Below are 24,360 nucleotides of genomic sequence, written 5' to 3'. Positions count from 1 at the left end.
TCTCCTTTAGTTTTACTGCTGAGACCTATTATTTCAGTAATTCACATCAGAATACTATCCTTTGTTAACAAAAAAAAAAAAGTTTTCTACTTCAGTTGCATGTTAAAAATGTAGGAACATTATTATTTAGAAAGTTTTCTGTAGATCAAATTAGTCCTTATTGAAAGGTATAAGGACAATACCGATGCTTCTGTATATATTGCAGTTTTGGTACACAAATAGAGTGAATGCAGATATAGACAAATTATTGCATCTGAAAATCCAATCCCAAATTAGCCACTTACAGAGAAATTTATCAAGGTATTTCCTACTTCACTGCATCACCTTTACGCTATTGACTAGGCAAGACTTAAGGTACTAAGTCTAAATACTGTAGGAAGAAGAGTCTGTGCATGCTTTTTCTCCTGATTGTAAAAATTTCTACAAACATGATTTTGTTACATGCATTCTATTCATGCATTTACAAATAAAGCATGAAAAAGATGTTGAATTCGAAGTCTGATTTTTGAAGTTTATCTTAGATCTCATTTACTTAATTCAGTATTATTCAATCTAGAGCATGTTTATTGCTATGTAACATCAATTTTTCTTGATAATGAGACAGCATAGTTGTAATATTTGTGACCATAGCGAAGAGGTGCACTACTTTTCACATTAAAATATCACTTTTTTTTTTTTTTTTAAGCCAAGGCACATATGATGTTTTCTCAGACTTCACGCACAGTTACCCTGTTTTAGGGGAATCTGATATGCAACATACCTTGGGAATCTTTTAATGCTAGCCAGCTCAGCAAGTAGTCCATGCAGCTTTTCTCCATGATAAGAATAGCTGTGGGAAGGCTGAACAGTATAAAGAGGAAAAAGAAAAAACTATCTGCACTTCAAAGATTCCCTTCAGATGAAATAGATATAAAATCCACATAGATTACTGCAGAAGCTGTAGGTGAAATTAAAAGTTGCCATCTCCAATATATGCATTTGCCTGGAGTATTCTCTGTGTTTACATATTCTAGGGCGGACATAGGAGGAAAGACACATGCTGCTTTTTGGGTTTTGTTTCTTTCGTCTGAAAGTGCTGTGACTTTAAACTTTGGGTCTGTTAACACCGAGATCACATTTACAGTCCAAAGAATTAAGTGTCCAGCATGTAGCAATCTTGATTATATTCCGGTCAGGATGTGGGAAAGATGCTATTAGAAACAAAACAATCAATTCACTTAGACAGTCCCACAAATATGCTTTATGGCATCTGCCTCCTACTCATTGTAAGTGGGGTTTTATAGTGACACATTGGTGAAGATTAGTACACAACTGCAGGCAGATGCCCATGACTGATTCAATTGTTTGCACTGACACTCAAAATTGCTGTAATTGCAACTGAAGTGATACAAGCCATTGCAAAAATCAGACAAAGTGAAACCAACATTGTTCCTCAGAGATTTTTATTAGTTGAAACACAGAAACCTACAATGCACTGTTTTCTATTGGTATGAATTCACCACATCATATCCTTTTGCTATGCCTGCAATACTGTCCACAGTGATTTAATGTAAGATTTAACTGTCCACAGTGATTTAACAATGATTCAAAGATGTGAAGAAGATTCAAGAGGTCTAAAAACAGAAGTTGAACAGTAAAGACAATACATTCCAGCCTCAATTGTTTATATTTTTCTTAAAAAAATAAAAAGATAAAGCAGAAAATCATTTTTATAAAATCAGAACTTAACATGTTCCTAAAAAAATAATATTTCTAAGCCCTGTAAGCTCCATATGCCACTAGCATTGTTTCTTTCCATTTTTTTTCTCCCCATAACTGCTTAACAACATTTCTGGTTCAAAGGTGGTATTTCTGAAGAGGAGTGACCATTTTCTGCAGCCTATGGATAAAAAGAAAATGGATGTGTAAGACTAGGCAGTATCCAAAACCTTCCTGGGACGAGGTTACCTTGCAGCATGTCAAACAAGTTCTCATGAGGTCCTGAAGACTTCCTTCAGACTGCCTACACTACTGGTGGCTCAGTCCAAAGGAACTGAGATGATCCAAGTAGGAGTTGAAGATTTAACACATTCACTCCCCATCTGCACAAGAAAAGTGACTTTTGCAGACATATTTCACCGAAAACTGAAATCTCTGCAACATAACCCATATTGTGAAGGTATTTTTAGTGTCCTCATCCTGGACGCTGGAAAGCTTCCATTTAAAAGCTTGAGAGTGTGATTATATCTAATCCTGCCATATCAGAGTAAAAGAAAGAACACCTCAAAACTTTATAGGAAAGGAAAAATGCCTGATTCTATCCCTATGATCTCCTTTAGACCACAATATAGCGATGGAAAAAAATGTAGTTGTTCCACATGCAGCTTCCCACCTATATACATGAATTCACTTATATTTGATCAAATGGGACAGGGAAGAGGCAATGCAGCCATGCCTGCAGCCAAACCTTTAACTAAATTTTGTGTTAATTTTATTAAATAAAGGACATCATCTCCTCCCAATATTTAAACTGGTATTAGACTTGCCAATATATTGGAGGAAAGATATCTAAATCAACAACACATAGCATCAGAAAGGAGTGCTGAGAAACGAAAGGCAAGTGATTTACATGTCTCCAGTTACAGCACAGCCCTGGAGAAGGTCAAACGCCCAGACAAGTTTACTATGGAGAGACTTGTCAGCTCTGATGCTTTGAACACGAGACTCACACCCCTGTCATACGCACACAGCTAGGGAAACACACCTTGTGCATTAGCAGCACAAAAGAGACTCTCACCAGGAGTCGGAGACAAGCAGGCAGCTAGATGTAACGTCTGAGTAAGAGAGAGGCCACGGCACTGCCCAGCCCTGTGCTTAGGGAGGGAGCGTGCCCTGGGCAGAGCTCTGTGTGGAAAGGGAGCCTTCTACACCCTGTGCGTGCAAGCCAGCTGCTTGTGCCTATTAAGAACCTGTCCCATGTTTCTGGTGGTGGTTGTCTATGTTACGCCAGCCAGAAGGTGGGCTGCTACAAGATGATCAGTGAAAAAGCTAGAGGGAGAGCACCCTTGCAAATGCCGTAGGTGCCAAGCAGTGCCTCCTGAGTGGGAGGCTGTGCAACCGACCGGCTGCGGTCACACCACAGCGCTGCTGGAGAAGGGGACACTCCTGTGCTGTGGGCATGGCACCCTAAAAAACAGGCCTGGCACCCTAAAAGACAGGCCTGGCACCCTAAAAGACAGGCCCGGCAAAGTGCCCAAGAAAAGGCACTTCCTCTCTAACGCAGACAAGACAGAGGAACAATTTATTGCAAAAGGCCAACAAAACAAGACATCACTGCCCTCAATGGATTGATTATAGTGTTTGGATACCCAACCAAGTTCAGAACCATACTGCAGAATGCACCATAAAAATCACTTACAGTTTCAGGCCAAAAGAGGAATAAATGTTAGTCCCATTCGACAAACTAGGGCAGGGACAGCAGCTGAACCCAGATGCCATACAGTGAGCTAGGGCTTAAATACCTCTTCATACATGTATCCCCATTCATACATGTATATGCTGACCCATACATTTCAGAAACCTGGCATCTGAAATCTAGATCTTACCTTCTTTTACGGAAGCTGTCTGAAGAACTCAAGAACCTCATTATGCCTTGTAGCCTCTGCCTGTGAGTAGAAACATGAATAAATCCCGCCATCCTGTGCACCAGGACATGCAAATACTTACTTGTGGGAAGTAAGAATATGTTACCACAATATAATTAAAATCCAATTTAAATTTTAATTCCTCTGACATAGATGAGAAAGTTCTGGCTCCAATGATTTATTACTTCAGAACAGCACCAGACTTGAGTTCGCAACATGCTCCAATCCGGTTTACAGTCTCCAAAGCAGCATTTACTTTTCCCAAACTAATATTCTCTGACAGCGTGCATTACTACCCACAAAGTTGGAGCACCATATGGAGTACAGCCATATGTACACTTACTACTTGTCGGGGATTTTTGCCATCATAGCCAGTTTGCCTCAGATCTGCACCAGCTAGGTACCAGGCATTCAGCCCATCCACATCACCTTTAGCTGCAAGACTGGAAAAAAAGAGCAATTAAATTGGTTCTAAGTTTTTTAGTCCATTTCATGGTACACCTGTGTCCTGTCAGAAAGCTCAGGGAGCAAATGCTGAACTAGAACAGTCTCAACATGGCTGCCAGGATAGAGAGGTGAGTAAAGGAACACTATTACAACAGCTTTGAATAGCTGAGCAAGCAACACAGCTTGATGAATCAGTTCCTTAAATTAATAGGGCTGTGCTATAAGTACTTACAACAGGCCAGTTTCACATAGTGGGTGTGACTATGACCAAAGGGGAAAAAAAGTCATGCAGTTTCATATTTCACAACACAATATTTATCTCATGAAATGAGTTGGGGGGAGGGCAATGGCTACATCAAGATGCAGCTGAAGAAGTGAGAGCACAGGCTGATGTGCTAGCAATTGGTGTGCCTTATTTAAAACCACTAAGACCCCTTCTTCACAAGTACGCACAGCTATATTCACTATCAGATGTTATGACGGCACATTTACGTGGTATCACTTGGACAGTAGCACAGCTATGCTTTTTGAGTAAAGGTGATTTGTATGATTTAAATGGGCAACAAGCAAAAAAAAAAAAGGTGCTTAAAGAGAATCTCTATTTTGCCATGTATAACACATGATAGAAGAGATTAAAAATAATATACAAATTAGTGAATTAAAGTCTTCTGAATGTACCCTAGAATGTTTCTTTACACATCTGCTACTAGTCTCACCTATAATGCTTAATGTTCATTTTAAACTTTTTTTCTTTTGTTTTGGCAAAAGAAGGGCTAAGAGCCTGCACATACACAAAAGCATGCCTCTCCATACCAAACCTGTAGAGCTAGAGTCTAGCTGAACTGACAGCATGACTGCAAGGGCTACGTTCAGTTTTCTCAACATATGAGCACGTCAGGCTTCAGAACTGCGTGCAACTCCTTGCTGCGTACGAGTCGATTGTTTGAGCAGAACTACCCTGATAATCATCAAGTGAGCCTGCATCTCATTATGAAAAGGAAAGCACCCCCAGACTTACGAAGTTCACCATTTGCTGCCTTAAACACTGCTCGCTGTGGAGGAACAGCATGTTTCTGGCAGCAAGGCCAGAGGATGGTGACAGGCTCCGCGTATGACAGACAAGCGAGGCAGACCTGATGGAGAGCAGCGGAGGAAGGAAGATGCAAGGGGCAGTCAGTAAGGTATGCCTATGGAAGAAAGCCTGAAAGCAAGTCTGCAACACTCATTTCTCTGCTAGACTGAAATCACTTCTGCTGTTGATTAAATCTCTTAAGTACCTGAAAAAATTTTTTCAGGGGAGTGGAAGCCTCTAATTGCAGCAGCCTGAGGAGAAAGTCAGAGAGAGGCTTTTGCTCACAGCAGTCCCAGAGGTTGGGCAGGAAAAGGGAAAGCAAATGGTCTTTGTATTCTTCTGTGCAACCCTGCCAGTCCTAAGGCTGGGCCACAGACCCACAGCTGGGGCTGCGGAGAACAGGGATGTGGCAGTGGGCTTTTAGTGGGGTTTAACGGTGGATCAGTCTGATAGCATGAAGAAAAGGGTCAATAAATCATTAATGAAAAATGCCATTACAAAAAAGGCCCCTCAGAAGCCAAAAGGAAACAGAAGAAGCAAAGGCAGCCTAAGAGGAAGCTCAGTGGGAAGCCCTCAAGGAGACTGCAGGAAAAAGTAAGCATTAGTAAAGAAGTATAAGCATTAGTAAAGCAGGGAAGAAATTGCTTAGCAGCCACTTCTGAACACAGAGAAAAGTCTCTTGATGTTGACAGTGAAACGTCCCAGAATTACGGAACAAACAAACAAAAAGCTGAGCAAGTGAGTTACAAATATCTCAAGCACTGGACAGGAAAACACTATTTGCCAAACAGAATCTCACTCTTCAGCCATGTTCAAAGTAGAAACCATTCTGGACAAAGACAGGAACATTTAGAAATATTACTAACCTACATACCCAGGGCAATTCAGCTAGCATCACTGTAAGCAACAAACTAGGTCTACTGCACTTGAAAATTAAATGCCTAGTAGCACCTGTTCAGAAAGAGCAATTTAACTCACGTTGCCAGTGGTCAAAAACATGAAGTGGTCTCTTTCTGTGCCATTAGAGCAACCCAAATATGCAGAATTATCTTCAATTTTGCAGCAGCCATTCACCAATAAAGTTAAAAATGTATTTTCTGGGGACTGCAGCCCAGAGGACAAATAATGATGTAGCTTGCTAGAAAATTTAGATTGTAAATAGAAGATACGTACTATTCACTGAGTTGTTCATACTCAATAACACCATGAAACATTTTTTCCAACTCCAGATCTCCATAGCGAAGCCCAATGCATCTGTATTTCCTTCACACTCTGCAAGTGTACTTTGTATAGCCAAACATACATATATTTGAAGCAGCAGCTTCTCCTGCTCCTGAGGTGGCCAGGAAAGTGCCACTGCCCGCGCTCCTGCTCTGCACCTATGTGGGAGACTGTTCCCCTCTCACCCCAAATACACAACGCCATGCCAAGTCTTCATTAAAGCCTCTGTACACGCATGTACTCCACCCCTCTGTTTGGAAGATGCACGTTGTTTTTATATTAAAATTATTATCATTAACACAAGTTTAAAATATTCCAAAACCTCAAACGTTTATTATCAAAATATTAGCTTTGAACAACAAGAAATCATGCAACACAGATGCAGCGTATACGATAGTCCCTCAAATGCTGTAACAAACTACATCAGAACCTCTTTTTGTTTAAAGCCCCCGTGTTCTCTTTTTGGACACCCCACTCTGTCAGCCAGCCAAACAGGTTCTGCACAGGGCATGACGGCTAAGTAAGGGGCCAATTTATTTGCAGAGGAATGTAATTCTCTAAGCCACTCCTCTCATCTTCTTGACAGATGGAAACAATGCAAACTAAAGGTTTAGTTTTGTCCTATTACCTGCAGTGCCCTGGGAAGCACATATTTTAACTGAATGGTATTATCCAGTCTCCTCTGAGCATATTACAGCATCTGAAACACTCCAGCTAGTATCGCTCTATTTCAGAATTACTGAAGGGGCAGTGTCCAGTTCCTATACAGAATGCACATCAGCTTTACCTAGACCTTACAGTTTTGAGAACAATCTGCAGCACTGGCTGGCCCCTGTAATGTTGTCATGGTTTCCTGACAACTCCTGAAATAGAGGCTGGGATTTGGGGATTTTTTGTTGTTGTTTGTATTTGAGAGGAAAAGAAGAAATGAAGTAAAAACAGTCAGTAATTTTAGGATATTACTAAAAATTTCTCACAATTTTCAGAGTATCCTGTAATTCAGGACCATTAAGTAAAAACACAAAAACAGGAATCTATTTTCCTTATCATTAAAACATCTTATCTATTAAAAGCAACTGTATGGAAAAACACCTTAATAGAGGATAATATCCTCTTACAATTAACTATAGAGATGGTGAGCACTTTTTCAACAGTTTTGGGGTTAAGCCTATTTGTGTATTTGATTTACATATTTTTGAGAAAGGTGCTAGAGTAGAAAATGTTCCCATATAAGTGAAAAGAGGATTTTCATAAAATAAAAATTATGCACTATGTGCAGCTTTATTCTCAAATAAAAACAGACCTTGTTCTATTTCCTCTTTACCCTTCCTCTGTGAAAGTGATTGGAAAAAACAGAGCGTGTTTTCTTCTAGCTCACTTATTTCCCACATGCAACTTGCTTTGGAGCCCTCTTGATTTATCGGTGCCGTGGCACAGAGCTGATACTTAATTTTATCATTTCACTCATTTCCTCATTGTTAGTCTAGCACAGAAAGACTCGCATGTCATGTGCCACGGACCCAACTATTCCTTGGAAGTTATTTCTACACTGTTCTCCATTCTGAGAGTCTCTTCTGAAAAATCATTTCCCTTCAACTCCATTTTAGGGCCCCACCTTACCACGTATCACATTTACCTGCAGAGCTTTGCTCCAGTGTTCTCCAAGTCATGTTTTGAAAGGTGCGCTCCCGTTTCTCGTAATAAACTGATCACTTGTATGTGCCTTTATGAAAGAAATAGAAAACAAAGAGAACTATCTTGACATGGATGATTTTTTCCCCCTTAAATCCAATATTACTCATGTACACAAACAGCCAATGAAAGTTCTCATACGGCATTTGCCACCACCACAGAAACAATGAGTCTTCTCCAAGGTGATAGATGTAGTAAGCAGATTTGCTGTCACTCGCAAAAACCACTCACATACTGAGTTCACGGAAGGGCTAAGTTCAGCTCTAAAATGGAAAGGGATGCACCCCCTTCTCTTCAAAATTATTATTTTTTTTTTTTTTAACTCTTAACACCAGCTTAATCTAACACACTTGAAATAGTGGTGAATGAAACCCAAACAGTGAAATTATTCATTCAGTAACACCATTCCTGTATTTTACAAAATACAATACCCATATATATTAGTGTTTTAAATGACCTGTAAGTCTTGCAGGCAAGCAATGAATCTTTAGGTTACTGTGGAAGCTAATCGTGTTTTTGTGGCTTCAGAATTGTGGAATGTATTCTTACAAACCTCCCACAGAAGCACATTTTTCCCTAGCCCCCTTCTCCCACTAACTTTGTTAGTTGTTTTGACCTGTAGTCTTCAGGATGTCTGCCTTCTTTCCTTTCCTTTGAGATAAAGGGACAAACAGATAATTAAGCACTACCAGCCAACTTCTATTTCTTACATGCTTTGGATAGAAAATAACATGATAGATAAAAAAGCTATTTTCAAATTACATTTTTCGCAAGTGACCTAGTAAAAGGTTTAGAACTAGGTTCTAAAAGGACTTAACAGTCTGCTCCTCTGCTAAACAAATAATCTAGTTCACAGATTCAAAAGTGTATTTTTTTTCTCCAGAAAGAGCATGATGACATCAGTAGATCAGGAATAGTTTCACATTTCCTCTTTCAATTAAGTTACCATTAATTAAGTTACCAACGCTTCAAAATGAAGAATTAGGCATAGCAGCATAGTAGGAAATAATCGGAGCTTCACAAGGAACCACCTAAAAACTCATCTGTATTAATTCAAAAAATAAAAAATAAAAAAATAATCTCATGTTCAGCTTCATCACTTGCATTTTCTTTTCATTTTAGAACTGAACTAAACTACTTATCCAATCCCATTGCTTCTCTTTAGGAAACTCCATCTTGAATTAGAAGTTACTTTAAAGTTATCCAGATTAAGCCTACGTAAGCTTGTACATCTAATGTAAGATCTTACTTTACAAATTAAAAACCCAGAACTGTACAGATGCTGTAATAATCATTTTGCTTTTCCAAACATACATTATCTACTCTACCAGACATATTTTTTAAAATATTTTTTTAAATGTACTTCATTTCAGTTGACAGCAATAAATAAATAAATGTATCTTTGTTTCATGCCAAAGCATTGCTGGAACAGCACACGCTGCAAGTTTGTTCAGTTATCTAAAATATTTTCTCAGGAGGGTCCCTTGCAACATGTCTAGTCATCCACAAGTATCTCCTTGAGAAAGCAAATAATGGCACTACATCCTATTTTTCAGTCTGCAGTGGAGAATGAATTCTACATACATGAATTTTTTAGAACAATAATTAGCTGAAAATGAATCCGACTAAAATATATTAAAGTAGAACATGTTTGTTCGCTCAAGCTCTTACTTAGTTCAGAACTGTGCATGGATAGCATCTGCTTACTCTCCAACGACTGTCACAGATTATTCCTCATTTCCCACCTTATTCTTAAAATCTCAGCATGAAACTAGTGCTTCTTAAAATAAAAGTCTTTTAGTCCTGTCCCATAGCAAGACACGTGATGTTTAGAGGTATCTTCCCTCAAGTCCAGCAAAGCGTTGGGAATCACTTTTCCATTGTTGTAACCATTTACTCCTCACTGGCAACAAGACAACCTCCAGAATGCACTTCATGTCCCCCCTGTGCTCCAGAGCCTCTACTGCTCTGAATGGCACTCTGTAAGTTTATGATACAGGCAGATCTGGGGGCATTTTCCCCACGTTTAAAGAAGCAAATTTAAATGAGGGGAAAAAAAGAAAGTGGTTTAAAGTAAAATAAATCTTTAAGGACTGAAACTACCTGTTTACAATAAATGCTTATAACACAACATTTATAAATAGAAGTATAATGTCTCGAGGACTGGGAATCATTTAAAATCGTGCTTCTTGGTACAGTGGGAAGAAGAGAAAGTATTGTATATCACTGCTGGTTAAAGGGAGGGTGAAGGAGATCTTGTTTAAGGGAAAGAATTAATAGAGACAAATAGTAATGGGAATTTAAAAGTGTTAAATTTAGTACTGTGACTAGGAAGAACAGATCTGTCCAAGAAAGCAAGCCGACCACCTCTCACACTCCCATCACTCAGTGTGAAAACTATGCAGGAGGTAAGCTGTGCAAGAGCTTGTTCCTACTTTCATCCAAATGGTATCTAAATGGTATCCAAACAGAATCATTCACAAAAAATTTAAGCCCTATCCAGAGTAACACTTCTTCTGTCTTACTCCTACCCACAACAGCATTATTCGTATTTTGAGAGGCTGGCTGTGAATTTTCTCATACGTCTTATGCACATGAGAGATTTGTCTTCAGATGTTGTTTCTTCAGGTGCTGCTCCACTATGGCTTTACCAAAGCCTCAGGCGGACCAGTTTAGCTGATCTGTAGTTCAGCTGATGTCATGAGACATAAACTTCTTGGGAACAGTTCAAATGCAATTCCCTTTCTAACATGACGACACATAACCAACAGCAGAGCAACTGCTGAATAATCAAAGCTCACGGTCAGAGGAAAGGCCCATGTCACCACGTTAACCTGGGGTGCACGGCTGCTTGTCCAGTCTAGCCCCATCTGATAAGCAAAGCCACGAGGACACATGTCACCTGCAAGCTATTCCTGACTCTTCCTTTTCTTAGCTCCTTCTGTTACCTAACCATGGCTCCTGGTCAGACATAGCCTATAGAAACAATGCTATTTTGCATATGTTACTTAAAAGTTAGTCTTTTGATACTACTACTGACATTTATTTGCTCTATGAAGGTCAGAAAAAGAGAAAAACTGTTTCTAGTGTCTTCCCCTCCTGTGACTGTATTACTGATAACATTGGAGATTAAATAAAAGAAAAATGTAAACTAATATTTTAATGGCTCAAGAACAAAATAAACATTTTAGTGCGGTCTTCAAATATCCATTCCTATGGCTCAAACTTGAGTTCCAGACAAAGACATCAGAAATTCTACCATTTCACAAGTGCTCTGGATTTACAGCGACCATGGTGCTGTACAGTACATATCATCTTAGGCCTTGACTTGGCAGACACTTAGAAAAGTGAATCAACTTCAAAAGGGATGAATCACACATGTGAAATGAGCACACATGTAAGAGTCTGTAGGATTGGGGCCTTAGGGTGTACACCTTCCACCAACTCTCTTTAAAGAAATGCAGGTGTAATGTATATCCAAACTTGATGGGCTTCATTCTTTTTAATGCTTGCTTCCCTAGCAACTGCAAGGGTTATGGCAGGATGAGCTTAGTTTCACTTGTTCACTTTTCTGCATGGTATCAGTAGGAACTGTATGCTCAAATAACGTAAGGACAAACTTCAGCGTACTTCTGGAATCATTAATGTTTAGATTTTCACTCTGCCTTATATTTCCTGAAGTAATGTAAATGTAACCTTGCAAAATATCAAGTATTTAAATTCTTATTTATGTGGGAGGTAATTTTACTACCTCTAATCTGATGTTCTCACAGCAGTACACCAGCAACTCCCCTTTTTCAACCTTTTACCACTGTACTGTAAGTAAATGGAAGTGCTTTTACTACATAAAATATACACAATTTTTATTCAAGACATTTACCTGCTTAGAAGAGTTTCTGTTATTAAAAAAATATTATTCTATTGTTTTGAAAATGAATTATCCCTTGAGGGTACTCTAAGAAGTTAAAGGAATGCTACTAATTTTGATATGTCAAGCAACTGGCCTAAATTAACAGTGGTCTGTTTAACTTCATGCATAAAGTGAATAAGACTAAACGCAAATTGTATAGTTACAAATGAAAAAGCGGAAATGTACTTTATTTCCTATTTAGGAAGGGACTCCACATTTTACGACCTAAAGAAATAAAGAGTCACTTAGAGTCAAAAATATTAAGAGACTGCCATTGGTATAGATCAAGTTGCTAGTCTATAAGTGACAGTGCTATGTTAAGAAGCTTTTAAGAAGACAAAACTCCTGATCATCTTTACAAATTATTAAACGGAAAACAGAAATCAGTCATCGTTATACAAATTTGAATGCTAGGTTAAAAGGCAAACCACTGAGCAATGTCACATGGAAAACTGAAAGAAACTACGTTTAAGATGAGTAGATTCTGCACTGCAATTATATTCCAATTAAACAAATATTAATTCTCAGAAAATGGGATTAACCTGATGCAATATTCAGTAAAATTGAGATAGTCACAATATGAAACAATTTAAAACATTGACTTCTTGTTAAGGTCAGTTTTCCTCCCTTCCTTCTCTGCCACACAGTACATTGCATCAGGATAATCTCTTCACTTTCAGCACGCAACTGTTTAATAAACAAAATTTAAATATTTCTGTAGCTTAAATCTTTTAGTGGGTATCTAATTACACACATATAAAGCTGTCTGATCTTTACCAATCTCCTTTGTGTGCTTATCAGGGTGAAAATGCAGTGTGAGTACATAGCAGATCATAAATTCAAATTTATGAGATGAGTTCTAAGTCAACTCTTCCTCTCATTCCAACAGTAGAAACAAAAAGAGAAACTGAAAATGGTTATGGTGCAGTTTCCTTTTACAATTCCCCATATCAAAATGTGCGTGCAGTTTTAAAGAGCTTAAGAGTCATAGTAGGAGTCTAATATAGGAGTGGCAATGCTAAGGAATCCAAACAACAAGCTCATGTGAAATTCCTCAGGCAGTAGTTGGGTGCGGTAAAAAAAAAAAGAGTAGGTGCTTGATTTGCAGGAACATCTAATGGTATCTAATGCTTTAGCATTTTCTCACATTGGACTAGAGCCACCTCTATTCAGCTATGAGGTTATTTGTTTGATTTGCTGTTGGGCTTGTTTTTGCTTTAAGACTTTCAGGGTTTGCCATTGAAGGGCTTATATGCTCATAAGATAAAGCAACAACTGTAAAGCCATAGGGGACCATGCAGTAGGTATGGCAATAGCACAGTTTGGCCAGACAGGACTTCAAATCTCAAGTTAATAGGACCTGTTGAATTTTCTACATTTGGTGTTTGAGACAGGAAAAAAATATATATATATTTCTGCAGCCAATGCAAAAACAGGCTTGTCAGACCTCCAGGTATCAAACTCCAGCCTGAAAGACCAGGTGAACTTGTCAACATTAGAAAGCTGAAGAAATATGTGGGGACAGACACCCGTGAATACCATTATAATTCTACCTTTCCAAGCTCCTTTATGGAAAAACCTTCTCTCCTGCCATCGCACAGACTGAACGTGAGATAAGGAGCTGAAAGTGGATCAAAGAAACAAGGAGAGACTAGAGCATGCAGCTTCTAACATGTTGGAAGACCAATGGCTCTACAAATCCCCAGGCTATATAAACTGTTTAAAAATTAAACTTTTGTTAACTGATAACTTTTATATTCTGTGGCATGACCATTCCTTAAGACTACACAACATTGACCAGTAAATTGCATGTCCACGACTACCATTCAAGAGTTGTTGACATTCAGAACAACAGGAAGAGGAAATCCACAAAACAGGCAGAGCCACACAGCCATCCCATGTAATTATGAGTGGGCGGAAGAGAAAAATCAAAAAAGTAGTCACCCAACAAGAGAGTCAGGCAAGCATAGGTGGAAGGGAAAGATTAAAACATGTCAACCTACCAGTATATTTTCTGCCAATTGAAACAGTCTGGTTTCCCCTTGATGGGAAAGGGGAGGACAGAAAGGAAACAGACAGCCCTGGATCCTACACTCGCACTTCTAACAGTCAAAATGAGTATTCAGTTTGGCTCTGTTTTATAAGGAAGCCTCATAACAAAGAGTGGAGTCCTGAAACTATGGACAAAGACTTGGTGGGAAGACAGCAATAAGTTACCTTATGCTAAATTTTTGCATGCGTACAAAGTTTTTTGCTTTCATTTCATGTTATTTCAAAAATAGTTTTAATTTAGGCTAGTCATATCCTTTGAAACAAAGCTGTTTTGTGTTACTTTAACTTCTGTCATTTACATATGACTGCTGAGATAAAACAAGACCAAAAAACAGGGATGGACTTTAAATCAAAACTGATATAAGGTTTATAAACTTTACACGAAGCGGTATATAAATTATTTTGTTACCTGAACTTGATTGCATTCATCAGTGGGGTAGATCCATATCTGTCTCTAGCATAAACAGTTGCACCAGATGTCAACAAATACTCAACTAATGGCAAATGACCTTCAGAGGCTGCAATATGAAGTGGAGTTCGACCATCGTAGTCTTCACAGCTCAAGTTTCCACCCTACAAAAGGACAAATCTTTCACATGCTAAAAAGATACTGGCTGCACATTTGATTGTTGGTACAACAAAACACAAGTAGTTGTACCACCAAAATATTAAGCTTGTCAAGCTTACAGTGTTGATTTTACCACCAATAAAGATATTTCACCTTCCATATGTTCTCCCCCCAACATATTATCCCATTACAGCCCCTTCAGATAGGCTCTTTACTGCAGTACTCCATACAGCAGCTTTGTGCCTAGTCTGCTAATTTTACTTGTCTTAGTGTATTGTTATTTTCAAGATACATTTATCCTTTTTCTAGGCCCATTATCAAAGCCTCAAGAGTAGGGTTAAAGCTAGGAAAAGAAAAAACAAAGAGGTGTAGAAGATGATACAGGGAAATAACTATTTCTTTTTTCAGGTATAAGCCAAGCTAGAGCTATCAGGAGAGCCAAAATCCTGATTTAGCACTGCACTATGTTTCACTTAAACATAATTTTCAAATTCTTTTTTTAATCATGACAAATTTACATCCAAAAGCTGGATACTATGAATATGCATAAAGAAAGTTAAATGAAAGAAAGCAGCATAAACCATTTTAAAGTGTTCCAAAGTTAGCAGATAAGAACTTGCATATTAATCCACCCGTATTTTCACAGTTCAAAAGAAAATGTAAACAGCTGAGAACCAGATAGGGGAAAGAACATACCAGTTTTGAAAGGCAGAGACTGAGATGCCTAGAAACCAATTCTATTAGTCAAAGTACCATGACTTAAATAGTTGCTTCCCAGCTTCCTCCTATCATTTACAGCTATATTTAAAAATTAAAGTTTTGTACAGTTAATTTTACATTACCATTTCTGCTATGGCTCTTATTGCATCTATGTCACCCAGTTTCGCTGCAGCACAAGCCAGAAGTGGAATTAATGCATCTCTTACAGCTTCTAACTCCTGAGAAACAAATAAAAGTAAACATTTAAAATCAGCCTTGCCTCTAATATAATTGATGTCCAAGTTATAACAACACTGACTTTGCACTTCCAGGTGAAGTTTCCAAATTAGTCATTTGGATATTTAAAACTGGTAGCATTAATTCTTGGAAGGAAAGAAGTCTCATGCTTATTTTACATTTTGTAGGTCTCCTATCCACAAAGATTTATCTTCCTCCCTAGCAACACTACAATTACCTGGTATTAATACCAGTTAAGTGCACATACTAATTACCATCTCTGCAGTGCCAGAGTTATACATCAGTACAGGATGAGAAACAAGGCTGGTAGGAGTTGGAGAAGATCCTATCGTCCATTCTCCTCAAGACTGCAACAACTTTATTCATGCGAATCCCTGTATATTTGTGTAACCTGCACTTCCAAACCTCTACTGCCAAGCCCCGCAGACCCACTAAATAACCTCACAGTTCTCATACTAAAGAACCATGAATTCAGTATGCATACAGCTACTAAAAATCCCATCTTCCCTGACACTGAGTCAAGAGAAAGGCAAATGCTTTTATCTTAAAACCAGTACTATAGCTTCTGATTTTCCATCTGGGAGAGACTAATATTAAAAAGCACAAATTATCCTTGTGTAATGCTTCCCTAGTATCATCCTTCTATGTCTGCATGTACAATTAAGCTGTTTCACCCCTTATTATTTGGCTTGCTACAAACTGTCAATACATTTGACCACAAAAACACACAGCACTTTTTCATATCATTGATACCCTGAATTACAGCAACTGTCTGAGGCTTGCTGTTGCAGCCAGCCAGCCAAGAAAATAAACTCAAGATGGGTCTACAAAGAAAAAAAAAACCAACAAAGTTAATAAGTTTTTAATTAAAAACATTTTAATGCTATGCTTGTCATTGTGTCCTTTCTTTCTACCCCAATTGCTTAGCTGGGACACTCAGTACTAAAAAAAAAGTAATAATAAAAAAGGTCTAATGTTTCATTTTTCTTTCAGCTTTGTTGCTCGTCTTTAAGCTAGGTTCATTTAACTGAGTTTACAGATTTACATGAGTTTGGTTTTGAATATTTAAGCATATACCTCCTTGCAGCTGATACTTAGAGATCTGGCAATCGCTTGAATAAACTTGCTATCTCTCAGAGAGATCTTGGCTCCTGTGGGTACAACAGTCATTTCTCCTCTTAGATTCTCACTCAGCATCTGAAAAGCAAGTAATCAAATCCTTTGTTAGCAGAGGAAAAATAGGGTAGCAGTCTAATAAAAAAATCTTAGGATCAAGTTAGAAAATTGTTCGGAGGAATTATGGAAACTAATTGAATGCAGACAAAAGATTAAAGAAATAGTTACTGTGCCATGAAGACTGCAAGTTTAAAAAGACAAAGGGAAGAAAAAGGGATGGGGAAATAAAACTTTCTTCTAAAGCAATGAAACCAAAATAAGCACATAACAAAACTCAATTTCTAGAGTATGCGGACAGAAGTTCCCTGTTGGGGTAAGATGCAGCCTACTTAAAAACAGAAAGATAGTGAGTAATCATCAGAGTAAGGCTGAAGAACAGAATATTTTGAAATGCTGCCTTTTGCCAGCATTCCCAAAACTCAGTACTCCGACACAGACTGTATATTTAGGCCTCGAAGAACCCAGTGCTGCCTGTGGACAGTCATCTGTTTCAACTGATTTTCAAATAGCTCCATTAGCTCTGATTTTGTTAAAATTTGGCCATAGAACCCATTTTAAAAGCAGAGGGTTTACTGTAGTACTAATTATTTGATATTAAATCAGGTGTGTAACAGTTTGCAGGGTGGGTGCATCCAATACAACCAGAAAAAAAATAGGACAGGTAATTAACGTGTAGAAATTACTTGAACACAGTAATAAAGAAATGAAAATACTCTAAAAGACAGGTTCTGTGAAATCTGGAGAACAGAGAGAGAAGCCATTCGTTAAGAAAAAGCAACTGGTTTCCTCAGTTTTGAGGATTTTACATACTGGCACTCTTTCACTACAGGTTGCTGATGCAGCTATAAAGCACAGTTATTTCAATTAGAATTTTAAAAAGCAGGATTGTGAAAGTTTGCAAGAAACAGATGTGATGTTGGAAGGAGGAATGCCCGAGGTTTACTTATGTCTAGGCATGCCCTTTATTACAAAAAAAAAAAAACCTCCCAAGCGCTGACAACACTATAGCTGTCTGCTGGAAGAGTCCCATCACATACGTGTAACTCGCTCAGAGGATACCAACTGCTTTTAGAGTTTGACAGGTTGAGATCATCGCTTTGCACAGGTAACCTTAGCAATTGGCACCTGTGCTAACTGAGCCCAATGCAGAAACCCTATGTGCCTTACTCAGTCCTACCAGCTCTGCAGCCATTTGCATGTGTCTGGGGGCAAATTCCTTGCTTCTCCGTATTGAAAGAGAATCCTAAAATAACCACGCCAGCTTCAGGAGAGCTTCCGTCTCTTGGGAGACTATTGTTTGGTGATATGCTTAGCTGAAGATATTGCCACAGACAACATATTTCCAGGCTTTCTTCTTCTCCTGGTTTCTACCACTCATTCCTGCCCAAGCAATGTAGCATGCTGCTCCCTTAGTTGTGCCAACACAATGGTTGGTGGGTCTGTAGAGTGAGTCAAGTGAGGAAATCAATCCTGCTTAACTTAAAGAAACTATAAAAGTTATTTTGTTTTTTAAGCCATACAAAGGAGCTGCCAGCACTACCTCACAACACTGTGTAGCACATTACAAAGGACAGCATGTGAAGATACAGGTATACCTTGTGCCAGTGGTACATAAATTGTAATGTCATCAAGTCCTCATCTGAGTAATTCAGCTACCTCACCTTGACAAACTGGATCTCAAATTTAGTTTTAACCCATACACTAGGCAGGAAGCCAGCCAGAAAGTTTCTCCGGTCCCAGGTCAAATGATCCTCTGTGCAAGATTAAAGTCTGCGTTAAAAAAGAGGCTAGTATATGTATATTCTAGGGTCAGTGAGTGTACCAGTGGGGCACCAGTAAAGAGCCCGGGTTTCTAAAGTGTATATACGCAAACACAAGCAATACCACAGCTCATAACATTATGCTGCCTGTTAAGCATGTTCTTGCACAGAGTATGTTCTTGCCATCCTCACAAAAAAACACATAGCCCCTCCTCCTCTCATTTTTCAGAGCAAGGGCTTTAGCAAACAACTGAAAGCTCAGAGTCTGAAACTGTTTGTAAACACAGTAAGTGGTACTTCCAGCCACCCCACTTAGGATCACAGGTATCCTAACATGTTTGTCTCAAAGCTCCTACTGGTTGGAAGCTATTGAGCATGAAAATAAGATCAAATTTGTCTCAATTTTAATAAAAACAAAACACCATCATAAGATACACATGTGCATGCAGTGCTTAAGTCTAGAGAGTGACTCATCATGATGTCATCTCCCAAAGTGTCAGGGTTATGATTTCACTGCATACAAGCACAGAAACACATGCATTCCTGCAGACTGCTGTTCCTCTATCTAATTCAAAGTTGTATCCTCTTTGTGTAAAGGAACTATATCAATTTAGGGGAAAATGCCTTTATTAAACATCACTAAACAGAAAGAACACTGTTAAAGGGATTAAGATTTTAAAATCAGTTAAAATTGGTTCTTAAAATAATCCTCTATTTTTGATGCATTTATAAAATATCTCTCTCCCACTGACAGAAGTAGTGCGGTAAACGAGGAGGCTGCAGGTACCATTTATTTTCAGAATTAGCTTTCTGTGAACGAGTCCTGGATCTTTACCACACTAAGATCAATGACGATCTTTGCTGACAGTAGGGTTAGGATTCTGCCTCCCTTATGGATTTCCACATACGTGCTTTTAGTACGGAAATGCCCAGGGTTACTACTGCATTTTTGTGGCTTGGTCATGGTCTTCAACTAATTTATGCACAGAATTCCTTTCTTTCCCAATCTACGTATGTTTATTTGCCTAACACTATTTTCCGTAAGGAAAAAAAAAACAACATGTGACATTCACTTTATGGCTCTGGAACCAATTGCTTTTAAATGCAAGGAAGAAGCTCAAGGCATTCAGCTGAACAGAAGTTAGCACAGCAGATGAGAAAGTTAAAGGCTTTCAAGGTCACACTGACATATTTACCTGCCTCTTCTCCTCCCAGCTAAGCTTACGCTTGCTAAGTGTGTATGACAGTTTAGTTAAGGCAGCCTCTGGTGTCATATCACCTCCAGGAATTACTCCAACATCAGCGAGAGTCTGAATAAAAAGGAATAATGACTCCAATTAGCACAGCATTCAAAAATACTCATGTGTACAAAAAACATACATGAATGATATGCAGCAACACAGAATACAGTATGCAGCCACGCCTCCACTCTCTTATTTGTACTCCCACCTGTGATTTCTGTAATTTTAGCTATCAAATACTGGACAAATACTAGAGCCAGATGAATAAAGCTGACTAGTACTTTAAATTCCTCTTCATGCAGGAACATGGAAGAATTCAACCAAACGCTTGCCATGGCCACTCACTGTGCTCAAACGGAAAGGTTACCGGTCTGTATCCAGCTATCTGCAGAGCTGTCAGACTACCTGTACTGAAAAGCTACAGTTACTCCATTTTAACCCGGTGGCATTTTGAACATTGCCAAGTAGGCTGTTCTCACTCAGACATATTTACCATTCTTTTATGGGGCATAACTTTGGATGAACTCCAGCACTGCTGCGTCTCACAGCAGGAGTATTTTCATATCCTTTCAGGCTGCACTAGTAGTATATGATGGAGAACATAAAACTTAAATACGCACTTTACCCAGTTCTGACGAGAAAAGCTAAGAAAGATGATCCAATATTTTAAACTTATCTTTCTGGTAGTAAAAAGCAGAAGCATCTTTGCTATGGTCGGCAAGCTTTGTAAGTGTATAGCAAAGACAAAGGAGATTTCAGATCTTCAGATAAATTGTACCTGGGCAAACATTCAGACTTCCCTAAACTACAGACCATCATCTTAGTTATTATGTGATGCCTCACAGTTAAGCATCTTGCAGTAGGTTCTTTACACTGATTTACTTTTAAATGCCTTGTATATAATTTTCAGCTTTGAAACTTGTTGTAACTTAACTAATATTTTTAGCAAAATACAGAGACTTAATCAGCATGTTAACCACCTCTGAGAGCCCTAGACTAGTATTTTTAAAAGTCACACAAAAAAAAAACATACAGAGAGAAGGTGAGAAATACTTAGGGCTTTTTCAGTGGGCTTGGGAAAGAGAAGGAGGAAAGGATTTCCCAGCTTCCTCCCTATGCCTGAAGTCCCCTCAATTACAAGTTTCTGCTATGCAGATGGCTCAGAGGCCACACATTCAGTTAATTAAAACAAATACTTCAAGGGAAACCAGGGACTCAGCTCACCCACTGGACTAGCATGAATGAGTAAAAAGTGGCCTAGCCACATGCAAAGACCTGTGAAAGACTTTATTTAAAGAATATATATATATATATATGTATATATAGTTAACATTCAGCAAGTTTTCAGCATTCATCCAAACTTCCTCCATTCAGCATTTCCTTATGAAATGGAGAAGGCAATGAAAGAACAAGAATGAAGTAATTTTGCAGGACTTGGCTCTGTCAGTGGCATCTCAAAAGATGCCAAGAAAACAGGACAGCCTCCATCAATGGATGCTGAAGCAACATAATACATGCTCCACATAAAAGATGGATGCCAGAAGTGAACACATTTCAACACAGCATTACAGTGGTTTACTAAGACAAATGCTAGTGACCTGAGTAGAACAACAGTCTAGATTGAAGTGCAAAAAGCCATTTTTAGAGTTGTCCACTTGGAGAATCTTTTAACCAGAGCTGTTTGGTTTTTTTTCCTACCATATGCTTCAATAGTTCATTTGAAGCAGAAGATCACATAAAAGCTAGGCTTCATTTTCATGTTTTCAAATACCAGCTTGGTGTCTTTTATTGACTTAACTGTTTTCTTTCTGTGTGAACTGTTTTGTATAATCCATGTATTCCTATTTTTATTTGCTAGAGAGCATGAGATCTCTGCAAAAATAGATACTTCTCAAAACACCCCCATTAAGTTAGGCAGAATTTTAGCAACACTCAAATGACTGCTCATTTCACAATACATCAAGTTAGAATACTGAACAGGTGAACAAAACATGAAAATCACCTTTGCTTTCTGCTCAAAACAGACTAGATAATCTTGAAACAAATATAATCTAAAGCTGTGTCAAAACCAATGTTAAAATAGGCAGGTTTCAGCACCAATTTAGATGATCTACGTTTGTCTTGCAATCGATGGCAAGACCAACCAACAACAAGAGCAGTCAATTAAGAAGCTCTGCCAGACGGGTGGTTGCTCCCAACAAAAACAGGTGTCTAAAACAGGGGGATGAGTCACCCTCTGGCAGTGCTTCTTGGATGTTTAATGGCTGGTCTTTTTACAAAGGCCAGTTAGACCAGCTTCCTTCACACCACCACATGCAACATACACTCTCATATGGCTTTGAGCTCTTATTAGTCTTAGTGATGTCATGTCTTAATACACAATTAAGAAACTCACTACAAAATGTCCCGAATATTAAGAGCATTTACACAAAGTCTGCTTTAAGCTGGCTGAGTTAAATACAACTGATTTCCATTCTGCAAGACAGATGCTTCCTTACTGTTCTCCCAGTTTCTCTATGAATTTGGTTGTACTTCTAGTCAAATAAAACACTGATATTTGGAATATTGCTTGGAGTTGCGGGCTGTCCTGATGTTCTTACATTGTAACTGCTTAGCCTATCAAATGCTACTCTGACCATCTGATCCACAAGCTAGATTCTAGCTCAGTGAATGCCTTCAGGAGGGATTCTAACAATCTAATCTCTATCCTGGAGAGCTACACAGCACAGGAGCAAGCAGACAGTGATTTGGGATTTGAGCTGACTATTTAGACCATTCAGACTAGGAGTAACAGTATTATGTTTGCAGACATGTATTTAAATGCTTCCAGCCTAAGATTTTTCTGGTATGGTTATTTTATGAACAATATCTTCAGTTTAACAATTCTGGTTTTATACACCGGGATTACTAGATGTATACAATCAAGTTTTATCAGTGAAATGTTTCTTTTACACAGCAGTAGAGTCTGAAATCATTGCACAACCCTCACCTGCCCTGTTGCATAGACTGTTGTAACAGACCCTCGTAAGCACTGGGTACAGTTTAGAATCACTACTTTTCGTCCAGTTGCTTTCTTGAGTTCCTCTAGCAAGTCTTCTCTGTTATTTGGGGCATTGCCAGTTCCATATGTTTCAAGTACAATGCCTTCAATTGGAGGCTGAAGAAACGCTTTTACCTGTTTAAAAACAAGACAGGAAACAGAGACAAAGGATGCATTCATGTCACATTAAGATTTTCACATACGGCACGGTTTTAAAAAATGAGCTATTCCCGTTATAAGGATCTCATGCCTTACAGTCTTCTCATGCTCTTCTGTACATCCCATTTACAGTAATTGATTATAGAATAACTTTTGAGAGTTATTGAGAAATTGAGAATTTCACTCTTTAGTTTCCTTTAAATTCCTGGAGGGATAGACTTTAAAATAAACTATTTTCCACAGTCATGACCATAGCGTGAGAAAGGATGCTATTGTTTAAGCACCATTAACAGGCTATACGGTTGCACCATGGACGAACAAAAGGGTAGATTTACACTTAGAAAATAAATACAGAATTATTAATTCAGATTAGAACACCCACCCCGGCCCAGATTTGTTACTTCAGCAAAGAGTTTTGCAAACAAACGTCTGCCTAACTAAGAAACTGTCTCACCTTTCAGGAAAGAACATTCTAATGAAAGATGGAGTTTTTTTAACTCCAAAAACAATTTGTTTAACTGAAGGTATTAAAAAAAAAAAGGAGGTAATAATTCATTCTGGGACAGTTGTTAACAAAGTAGCTATTGTGCCTCAATGTAAGAAAATGCCTTGCAAATTTCTCTTTCTAGAAAGATGTATTTTAAACAACTTAGATGTTTCATTGCTGATTATATATGCTAAATGCAATACGCTGTAAGCCCCCATGAGACTAACTATGCAGTTGGAGCTTTATTGCAAATATACCACCCCTCTGCCTTCCCATCTGTTCACATTCACCTAAAAAGAATAGTAATATAATTGAGGAGTGCTGCTTAAACTACTGGATTCAATTTAAGATGGCAACAGCCATGAAAGACCTGTCAATTTAATGGAACTGGTATTAGAGAAAAATTTAAAGACAAATCTACCTAAAACCATAGTTCTGTGAAACTATTTTTAAAGGCTGAGAGCAGCAAAATCCCACTTCGCATCTTCAACTCTGTATGAATACAGAATCACAGACTGAGGATCACGCATCAGTGTGAGATAAAATGAACCTTGAAAAAGAAGCTTGAGCTGTAGGTCACCTCCACCCATCATATTATGTATTCTTTGGCAAGTTATCTAATAATATGCCTTAATATGTAGCAAGAAAGCATTTCTACAGCCATCATAGCCTATACCTCTGTAGAAAAGTACACTTGAGCTATTTATGAGGCCTTATAATAAATTAATTTTAAGTTCCAAAGCCCAGACAGTTTAGATAAAAGATATTTTAAAAGCTTTTATCAATAGTTTATGGTGTATGAAAGTAGTCTTACAATGCTCTGATATTACAGAAAATGATTATCAGAAGAAGACAGATACTTTCCCTTCCCTGCAAAAACCCAACCACTGGTAGCTTCCCTACTTCAGCTTACTAATCAAGTATTTGAGCATAACTTCATTCACTTCCAAAATTA

The 24,360-nt window shown here is 38.3% G+C and overlaps 1 protein-coding gene across 2 annotated transcripts in view; it reads right to left on the bottom strand.

The window, feature by feature from the left end:
* Positions 1-1,425: 1,425 nt before the first annotated feature.
* Positions 1,426-24,360, bottom strand: part of ASPG (asparaginase) — a 45,600-nt gene continuing 22,665 nt past the window's right edge. For both annotated transcript variants that reach the window (XM_035551376.1, XM_035551377.1), the window contains exons 8-16: positions 22,709-22,894; positions 19,675-19,788; positions 16,620-16,739; positions 15,428-15,523; positions 14,427-14,590; positions 8,000-8,086; positions 3,967-4,066; positions 3,585-3,644; positions 1,426-1,879 (exon numbers count right to left, since the gene is read on the bottom strand). In XM_035551376.1, coding sequence (XP_035407269.1) covers positions 3,591-3,644; positions 3,967-4,066; positions 8,000-8,086; positions 14,427-14,590; positions 15,428-15,523; positions 16,620-16,739; positions 19,675-19,788; positions 22,709-22,894 — 921 coding nt within the window. In that variant the 3' untranslated portion in view covers positions 1,426-1,879; positions 3,585-3,590. The remainder of the gene's footprint in view (positions 1,880-3,584; positions 3,645-3,966; positions 4,067-7,999; positions 8,087-14,426; positions 14,591-15,427; positions 15,524-16,619; positions 16,740-19,674; positions 19,789-22,708; positions 22,895-24,360) is intronic.

The sequence above is a fragment of the Cygnus atratus genome, chromosome 5 (genome assembly GCF_013377495.2).
Source record: "Cygnus atratus isolate AKBS03 ecotype Queensland, Australia chromosome 5, CAtr_DNAZoo_HiC_assembly, whole genome shotgun sequence".
Classification (NCBI taxonomy): domain Eukaryota; kingdom Metazoa; phylum Chordata; class Aves; order Anseriformes; family Anatidae; genus Cygnus; species Cygnus atratus.
The sequence above is the reverse complement of the archived record's forward strand: the minus strand, read 5'-3'. Positions and strand labels throughout refer to the sequence as shown.